Source organism: Alexandromys fortis, unplaced genomic scaffold, assembly GCF_014885135.2.
Source record: "Alexandromys fortis isolate MF-2015 unplaced genomic scaffold, M_Fortis_MF-2015_v1.1 scaffold_32, whole genome shotgun sequence".
In the NCBI taxonomy this organism is placed as follows: Eukaryota; Metazoa; Chordata; class Mammalia; order Rodentia; family Cricetidae; genus Alexandromys; species Alexandromys fortis.
In genome coordinates this window covers 8338875-8348106 of record NW_026067938.1, presented here as the reverse complement: position 1 = coordinate 8348106, position 9232 = coordinate 8338875, and the positions used below count along the sequence as shown (strand labels likewise).

The window sequence follows — 9232 nt, the reverse complement described above, 5'->3', positions numbered from 1 at the left end:
TCCCCCTCCCTCATCAGCCCAAAGAGCAATCAGGGTTCCCTGCCCTGTGGGAAGTCCAAGGGCCACCCACCTCCATCCAGGTCTAGTAAGGTGAGCATCCAAACTGCCTAGGCTCCCACAAAGCCAGTACGTGCAGTAGGATCAAAAACCCATTGCCATTGTTCTTGAGGTCTCAGTAGTCCTCATTGTCCACTATGTTCAGCATGACTGGTTTTAACCCGGGCTTTTTCAGACCCAGGCCAGCTGGCCTATTCTTAAAAACTTTTTTTTTTCTAATTGAATGGCTAGAAGACACTTCTAGATAATAGCCACTACCACTAACCAATAGCAGCAAAAAGACAAAAATATAAGACAAAAACGCAGAAGAAGAGAGAAAATATGATCTTAACATTGAGATCTCAAGAGGCATTGCAGTTTTTCACAAAGGTACCTAGACCTCATCCTTCCTGTAATTTTTAACAATTCAGTGGAAGGAGAACTCATTTCCCAGCTGGTGACGTCACATTTCACAAACTGACAGGAGGGAATTTGTGTGCAGGTAATCAATCGGCAGTGGTAAGTAACTGGCCTCTGAAATTAATTGCTCTTCAGAGAAACATAGGGAGTTACCATTTGGTAGGATCATCCGAAGATGACTCAGGCATGAATGTGAAGAGCAGGCACCGTGGGTGGTGGGTGCAGACCAGTTGGCAGTACTTGGCACTCGGTGTGAAAACAGTACCGATGTCACCTCCTTGAAAGCAGGTGTCTTTGAAGAGCTTAGTGACACACCCTACGATGAGACACACATGGCACACGTTAGTGTGGATTTTGGTAGGCACTTACCGTTAGATAATTCGATAAAGTCAACGCTACCTCGCCTGCTTCCCGTAAACTGTGCCCGAACTTGGACATTGGATCAATTAACACTGTTAGCTTAGCTTCTGTAGTGAACGGCCCCAGATGAAAATAAAACCACAAACAACATATTGGCCTTGGGGGCACGACCGTTGTGAGTGATTTTTGTTTTGGGAAGGCTGCGGCAGTAATTCAGTGATTGCTCAGCTCTTTGGTTCGTAAAATGTGATCCTCAGGAAAGCCCTCCTTCATTGCTTTAACACTGCAACATACTTAAAAGCCAAGACGCATGGCCTCTCCTACGATGTCATGTTAACGTTAAAAATGGACTCATTTACCAGTGAGAAGAACAGAGCCCAGGAAAACCTGTTGAGTCAAATTGAGTTAAAACCTCAGATAAGTTTTTCTTATAAAAAGCCAGAGTACATAAAAATTTAAAAGCCCTCTGTTGCTAGAAAGAGATCCTTAATAATCCATAGGCTCTGTGTCCTTTGGGAGTGTTCCCTAGTGACTGCATAAAAGTTTACAGGTCTGCCGGGCGGTGGTGGCACACACCTTTATTCCCAGCACTCGGGAGGCTGAGGCAAGGTGGATCTCTGTGAGTTCGAGGTCAGCCTGGTCTACAAGAGCTAGTTCCAAGACAGGCTCCAAAGCTACAGAGAAACCCTGTCTCCAAAAACCAAAACCAACCAAACAAAAAAAGGTTACAGTTCTTCCTGCAGCCATATAGTCTCATGGAGAGACTGCTAGTTCATTTTTCTTTGTAACATTGAAAATAAGTATTAAACTCTTGTGGAAATACTTCAGGAAGAATAAACTCTAACTCAAATATGAACTGTTGTAACCACAGTCAGTAAATGCCTTGAGAGGATTGTAGGTACCTAGCAGTCGAAACTCTCACATGAGGTTCATAGGTCTTAGACAGTCAACAAAATCACAAATCCTCACCTGGTTTTTCATTGATCCCTACGGAAATGCGGTACATACTTGTGTTATTAATATCAGCGCTTATCTAGGCTGCTATCGGTCGTGTGATGTATCTGCCACCATGACAACAAACAGAATCCTTATGACTCATCGCCAGTTTGTCAGTCATTTCTATTCAGTTTTACAAAAATAAGAAATGAAACTTATGCCCTGGCAACACTGAAGCATGCATGGGCAGCCCGTATATGGTGGTTCTGATGAACTTGTCCATATTGGGTTTCATGGTCTAAGTTGATGAGGATGACTGACCAGGTCTCCTCAAGAGGGCACCAGATCTCATTACAGATGGTAGTGAGCCACCAGGTGGTTGCTGGGAATTGAACTCAGGACCTTTGGAAGGGCAGGCAGTGCTCTTAACCACTGAGCTATCTCTCCAGCTCAACACTACATCTTTTCACATAACATCCTACTCAGAACCACACCTAGTTCTTTATTGAATATTTTCCATTTTAGCTGATCATATTTTGATATAACTAATTCCTCCAAGAGCCTATCTATTTTCAATCCATGAATTTAGAAACATCATTCCACGAGTAGACCCCACAGCATGCCTGTAGCTGCTGAAGGAATCTACGAGGGGAGGAACATCACCACAGAGCTGCCTCTGAAATTCAACAGAGGTTGGGCAGGGAGCATGACTCTCTCCATCTTGACAAGTATCCCAGGAGAGAGCTGTGGAGCTGACTTTTTCCATGTTCCACATTGTCTCCTACCAAAGCACACGGTGGCAGCTTCCAGCTCACCAGCGGCCTGTTCCTACCTCACACTATGTCTGCTAAACTTAGAAATTCAATGTCTTCATACATAGCCGGCATGACACCTTAAAATGTTACAACCAAGAAGCATAGCAGGTTTGGATTAACTTTTAAAGAATTAATAAACAGGCGGTTTTACTTAGGAAATAGTGACTATTCAAATCATTTAGTTTGTCGTATTGATTTCCATAATCTCAGTATAGTTCCCAGTACTGGTGAACATTGGTTACTGTTTGTATATCAAAGAATTTGCATGAAAGGGCCTCAAATGTGCCCGCTACCTCTTTAGCGCTGAGATTGCAAGTATGTCGCATCTTCAGACTCTTTGCTGATCTACCTAAAATAATCAGTGTGTTCATTACTTTGAATTTTTCTATGTGTGTAATCACATTTTGCAGGAACAATACATCAACCTCTATCTTTCCTTCTGACTTTCAGTTCCTTTTACCTTCCGTGTGTGGCAAGTAGGATCTCTCTGACAATGTCTAAGGGAGGTGACAGTAGATATTCTCTCACAGCGTCGATTGGCATAAATCCATTGTACTTAGTGATGGATCTCACAGACATTTGCATCAAGTGTATCACGTGTTTTGACTCTATTCATTCTCCAAACCCTCCCATTTCTCTCCTTCCCCCTCTTCTCCTTCATTCCCCTAGACTCCAGGGTGTAAAGAGTCTCACTTCAGTTTTCATGGCATATATGCACAACTTTATGTGCTTATATAAAGCCTAGAATCCACAGATTTGAGGAAACGCGACATTCATCTTTCTCGATCGGATTTATTTCACTTAATATCATGATCGCCAGTTGGATACATTGTCATACAAATGGCATGACTTCATTCTTCATTGGAGCCAAATCAAAAAATGAGGACACAAAGTTTGGTGGGGTATGAGATGGAGGGTGGATGTGGGAGGAGTTTGGGGAGGTAGGGGTGAATATGAGCGAAATACAATGTAGGAAGTTCTCAGAGAATTAATAAAAACTTAATAAACAAACTTTCTCAGTAAAAAACAGAACCCCTCCTCTCAGTGTTCATATGTTCAGCATTTTCCTTCCACATCCATCTATTGGCAGAGACCTAGGCATTCTCCCTAGCTTGGTTGTTGTGAACAATTCCCCTGCTGGTGAGGCCATAGGAAAAACAGATATCTCTAACGAGATTTCACAGAAAACTGAAAGGAGAACTGTCTGACTCTTGAGAATATACGTGAAGGACTCTAAGTCAACATACTGAAGATGATGGCTACAGCACCACCTCCTGGAACCTCAGCACACCTTCATTACATGCTGCACAAGAGGTGTGTGAGCTAGTCTTGGTAGGAGGTCATCAAGAAGAGTGAACACAGCCCGCCCGGTCCCAGCTGCGTTGTGAGTGTGTCTGTGTGTCTATCCTTTTTTCATTCCCTAGTCGCCCCAGTTAGGTTTCCAGGACCAAGTCATGCAGGATCATTCAAAGACATATTTAGAGGTCAGCATTTATTGCTGTTTTCTACGTATATAAATAACATGTGTGTATATCAACACAATTGTTTAAGTGTTTAAGACGTCAAGACAGGCAGGGCCGTGGTGGCACATGCCTTTAATCCCAGCACTTCAGAGGCAGAGGCAGGTGGATCTCTGAATTGGAGGCCAGCCTGGACTACAGAGTGGGTTCCAGGACAACCAGGCCTACACAGAGAAACTCTGTCTTGAAAAACAAAACAAACCGAAACAAAAGACAAAAACTAACAAATATGTCAAGACAGTACTGACAATTTACCAAGGGAATAAAAATGGAATTTCAAACAATGACAATGAAGGAATAACATGAGTAGCAATCTTATCACAAATAAAAACTAAATTATAAACTATATAGTTTAATCTTTTGCAAAGTGTTTATTTTATTAAATCCCTACCTATATTTGCCATTTTTCATATGTGTAACACCAAAAAGAATTTACTTTGGTTAAAGGCCAGTGGCAGTCTCAGAGAGTCAATGTAACATAAATACATTACTTTTAAAAGAGTTTTTAAATTTTCATTTTAAATAACAAATAAGCAGGGGTGAAAATATTCATATTGAGTTATAACCAATATTAATTAAGTGTCAGCTGTGCTAATTAAGTCTACTGAATATTAAGTAATTAATAAACAAATTCAATAGCTAAATTAACCAAATGGGTAAGCTGTACATTAATATTTTGATAACATTTTCAGCCCAGAATTGGTGTGTGTGTGTGTGTGTGTGGCTGGACTGAATGCTTTATAGAAAACTAATCAGAGAGGTGACTCAAGCCTTCAGCTTTCTAATATTGCTCTTAGGTACCACTGCAATGTGTTATACAGGTAGATAAAGATGCAGGTCTATAGAGAGACGTAACCATCACGCAGATGATATAGGCGTAGTCTCTTTGTAATCCTGTGTTTATATCTCTTTCTTTCTTTGGACCCCTTAAGTAGAAGTCTTGACTGGAAAAATAAATGATTTTGCTTCCTCCCCTGGAGTTAGCAGTATGGAATTAATCCACAGTATGTGGGGATTGGCATGCAATTTCTCTTCGTAGACTTATGTTCTTTCCCACTCTACAGGTCAGAAAATGAGCTATTTCTAGGTCATATTTAAATATTAAAGAGAGTCCTTAAAAGCTGTGATTAAGATGCTGAGGTGTAGCTCTTCACAGTTGATGGCTTCTGCCAGGGGGTGGGGAAGGACTCAGTGTTCTTTAAAAGACCGGCCACTGCGAATCTGACCGTGCTCCAATGAGTACATTGGCAACACCAATTGGACTTGATGAGGCTTTTCGGGGGGAGGTGACGCAAAGGTGTGAGGGTGGACCTTTAAGGAAGGGGAAGTAAGTGTGATCAGGGTGAATTGCATGAAATTCTCAAATAATTAATAAAAGTAGTATGTTGGGAAAAAAATAAAGCAACACTTACCATCAGAAACTGAGACAAAAAAGATAAAATATACCACTTGATATAATGAGGCCATCCTACAAAGAGAAGAATGTCAATGATTTTAGAGCTCAAAGTGCAAATATATAACCCCCTCCCTACTCCAATTTTCCATCTTTACTTTCTTTTCCAACTCATTTCCTTTGTTTTCAGTTTTGAACTCTCTCTCCCTATTTCCATACATATATGTATATATGTATGTATGTGTATATATATACATATATTCACACATATATAAATAATTATCCTCCTTACAATTTCTATTTCTGAAAAAAAAAACACTAAAAATTTGTTAACATATTGTCTTGGTTCCTTGTAAATATACATGCCCTACTAAATACTGAAAAAGCTGTTAACACACACACACACACACACGACACACACACACACAGCCTCATATCCAGTTCCTGTATTGCTCTTTAGTTTTCTTTTTTTTTTTTCTTGAAAAACTCCTCTTACTGACTACAAGCTACTAGTCTTCCATTCTGCCTCCACTCTCAAGTTGACTGACTGTAGAGGGTGACTAACTGTATCTACAATGTAAAATCAGATACCTTTTAAAAATCAATCTTTCCATACGGGAAAAGCTAAGCCCTCATTGCAGAAGAGGGGACACGTGTTTGAGAGAAATGTCCAGTTTTAAAGCCGTACCTGGAGGCACTTTTTCTGTCTTCGCTGCAGTCCTCAGTTGGGCGCGATTTCTCTCTTCAACGTAGTCTTGTTCCCCCTTTGAATGAGCTTGCATAGGACAATGTTCCTTAAATAATTATTTGTACTGGTTTCCTTTGTCATGTGACATCCTGTCTTCACACAGCATGCTCAGCGTGTCTGGTGTCGGAGAAGGTCCTTTCAGTCCCTGCTAACGAAACGTACCTCACCTACCTCAGGAGAGCAGCAAGCTCTTTCAACACACCAAATGTGTGCTTTCTTTCCACTGTGTACGCAAACAAGCAGCGCACACCAAGATGGCCAGAGAACCTGACCTTGCCTTAGCAGTTGGGCAAACTCAGACTGAGGGTGCCTGCCTGCCTGCCAAATGTATACATGCTCACGCTTTGAAACGCCAGCAGTGCGCCGTTAATTCCAACTCTACTGCAAGCTGAGCAGAGAAAGACAACAGAAATCAGAAGGACTTGGAGATTTGCAGTAGAGCGAAGGGAGGAGAGACGTCAGGAGCTAGAGGCTGGATGCTGGGGCCTGGAAGCTGGAAACTGGGGACTGGGGCCTCGAGGCTGGGGGCCAGAGGCTAGGGGTCAGAGGCTGAGCACACAGATCATCAGGGAGTGTCCTGCCTCGCACTTCCGGTTTTCTTTTTTTTATGACGTCAACTTTTCAGATGCCGTCGGAGATGTGATTAATGCTGAGGAACAAAGCGCACGTGTTGCCTCTTCACAAATACTGACAATGAAAAAGAAATCTATACTCATAGCCGGTTCTCACAAGTTTTCTGTCAGGGCTCACTGAGACTCAAATGCCAACCTCCAAGGTGGTATGTGCTGTTGCGCGTATGCCAATGACAATAACAAAGCAGAGAGGGTCCCTGAAGGATGAGGGACTTTGTATACACAGGGGCCTCCCAAGGGTAGGGCTTGCTGCAATTTATAACGAGGAAAGCCATCCCACACAACTGTATTTCTGCTAAGGGGTCCCCTTGAGCTGCAAGAAGGATCAAGTGTTCTTGGGAAAACAGGACGTTTTGTGTCCTCTCTTACCAGACTTCTTCGGTTACGGGTCACATCACTGGAGCAAAAATAAGTTACTAGAGCTGTGGTCTAAAGCAGTGGCTGATGGGTACTTGGTCATCCGCTTTGTTTCCGCCCTTCTTGTCTCTCATTTTTAATATTAAATACTAACTAGCCAGGTGCGGTGATACCAGCCTGTTAATCCCAGCACTAAGGCGGCAGAGGCACGTGGATCACTGAGTTCAAGACCAACTTGGTCTACATAGTGAGCTGGAGGACAGCCTGGACCACATAGATAGAGAGAGCCTATTTCCAAAGCAAAACAAAAACATGAGCTAGCTGTAAAGACTACTTCCTGGTCTCTTGAAACCTCATAAACACACACACACACATGTGTGCCTACATGCATACACACACGCACACCCACATGCACACACACACACAGAGGACCTGATTCCTAAAGGTTGTCCCCTGACTTCCGAGGGTGCTTTGTGTCAGATACGCATAAATAAATACACGTTTTGTTTTGTTTTCTGAAGTCTGACTTAAGTGACTTTCAGAGAAAGATGATTGAAGGTTCTGGAAAGGATCCCAATTTCCTACAGAAAATCTTAAGTATGAGCTCGTATATACAAATCCATCTTTAGTTAAAAAATCATTCTGAAGACCAGAAAGAAATGGGATCTGCTGAAACCACATGTACCAGAGGAAACATGCACTTAGTTCAAAGACAGTGCCAACATCAGCTTCTGAAACTGCTGACTTTCAGAATTTCAATATTTGGGGACATGGAGACACAGTCCCATTGTCCCAATTCTGTGTGTCACAGCTGTGCCGCTGGGGGCTTTCTGAATAGATTCTAAACCTGCCAGATAGTCATACCTTTATGGAGAGATGAACAAGGGTATGAAATTCTAGGCATCCCTTTAAAACACTCCTACAAGGCCTGGAGAGAGGGCTCAGCAGTTAAGAGCACTGACTGCCCTTCCAGAGATCCTGCGTTCAATTCCCAACAACCCCATGGTGACTCAGAACTATCTCTATTGGGATCTGATGCCCTCTCCTGGCATAAAGTCTATAGATCACTCATATACATAAAGAAAATAAATAAATCTTAAAACACACACACATACACATACACTCCTATAGAAAGAACAAAACAGAGATGAAAAGGAAGAACTTCCTGGGGAAATAAAAAAAAGGCATCCGCTTGATAGTAAATTTGAAATATTCTCCATAGAGACATGGAAACATTTCTGCTAGGGCACAAAGTTAAGGTGAACAACTTCCTGAGGGGGTATGTTGTCTGTATGCACGAATATGTGTGTGTGTGTGTGTGTGTGTGTGTGCATGCTTGTGTGTGTGTCACTTAGAAGAGATCATGGCATGAAGGGCTACTCCATTTGCCTTGCTATGTTAGAAACCAGTTGCATTTAACTCAGGTACTATGTTTTGATCTGTTGTTGCCAGGCACCGCTGCCCACATAGCACACCATCACACATGCACATCAACAGAAATGATAAAAGGAAATCTAAAAGAAGATAATTGCTACATCCCTAACCATGTGCTGTGCTGATGGAAGAGAGCGACAGGCAGACCCTTTTTCAGTTGCTAATAGTTTAGTAGAGCAGAGAGGTGTAAACAAGAATTATAAGGGAAAAAAGATAAAGGTAAGAGGCAGCCCTTGGAGCTTTGGGCTGAGCTCTAGAACGCAATGAGCAATGTGCTCTGTGTTCCCCACACATGACACCGGAAGAGGGACGGCTCTTCCTCGGAGCTGACATGCCCTTTCTTGGGTGGATCTGCCAAAGATCTAGGGCCTTGTGCCCTCACATGAAAGTGACATTATTCACCCTCTCTCTCTTTCAGCCTCTTAAGCACATATGAGACCCACGAGGCTCCTTTGTTTACTTGGCGTATGAACACATGATAAAAAATAAATAGAACATTCCAGTCCAACTGACCCCCAACTGGCAACTTTATAATGATACTTTATACCACGGGAGAGCCTCATATTTCAAAACGCTGCTTT

The 9232-nt window shown here is 42.3% G+C and overlaps 1 protein-coding gene across 3 annotated transcripts in view; it reads right to left on the bottom strand.

The window, feature by feature from the left end:
- F11 (coagulation factor XI) overlaps window positions 1–6711 on the bottom strand; it is a 21581-nt gene extending 14870 nt beyond the window's left edge. Inside the window, exons 1-3 of one of the 3 annotated variants that reach the window (XM_050147261.1) lie at window positions 6169–6711; window positions 5500–5555; window positions 610–772 (exon numbers count right to left, since the gene is read on the bottom strand). In XM_050147261.1, the coding sequence (XP_050003218.1) occupies window positions 610–772; window positions 5500–5555; window positions 6169–6262 (313 nt within the window). In that variant the 5' untranslated portion in view covers window positions 6263–6711. Of the gene's footprint in view, window positions 1–609; window positions 773–5499; window positions 5556–6168 lie in introns of those variants that run through there. The other 2 variants (XM_050147260.1, XM_050147262.1) reach the window with 2 other exon arrangements.
- Between the last annotated feature and the right edge of the window lie 2521 nt (window positions 6712–9232).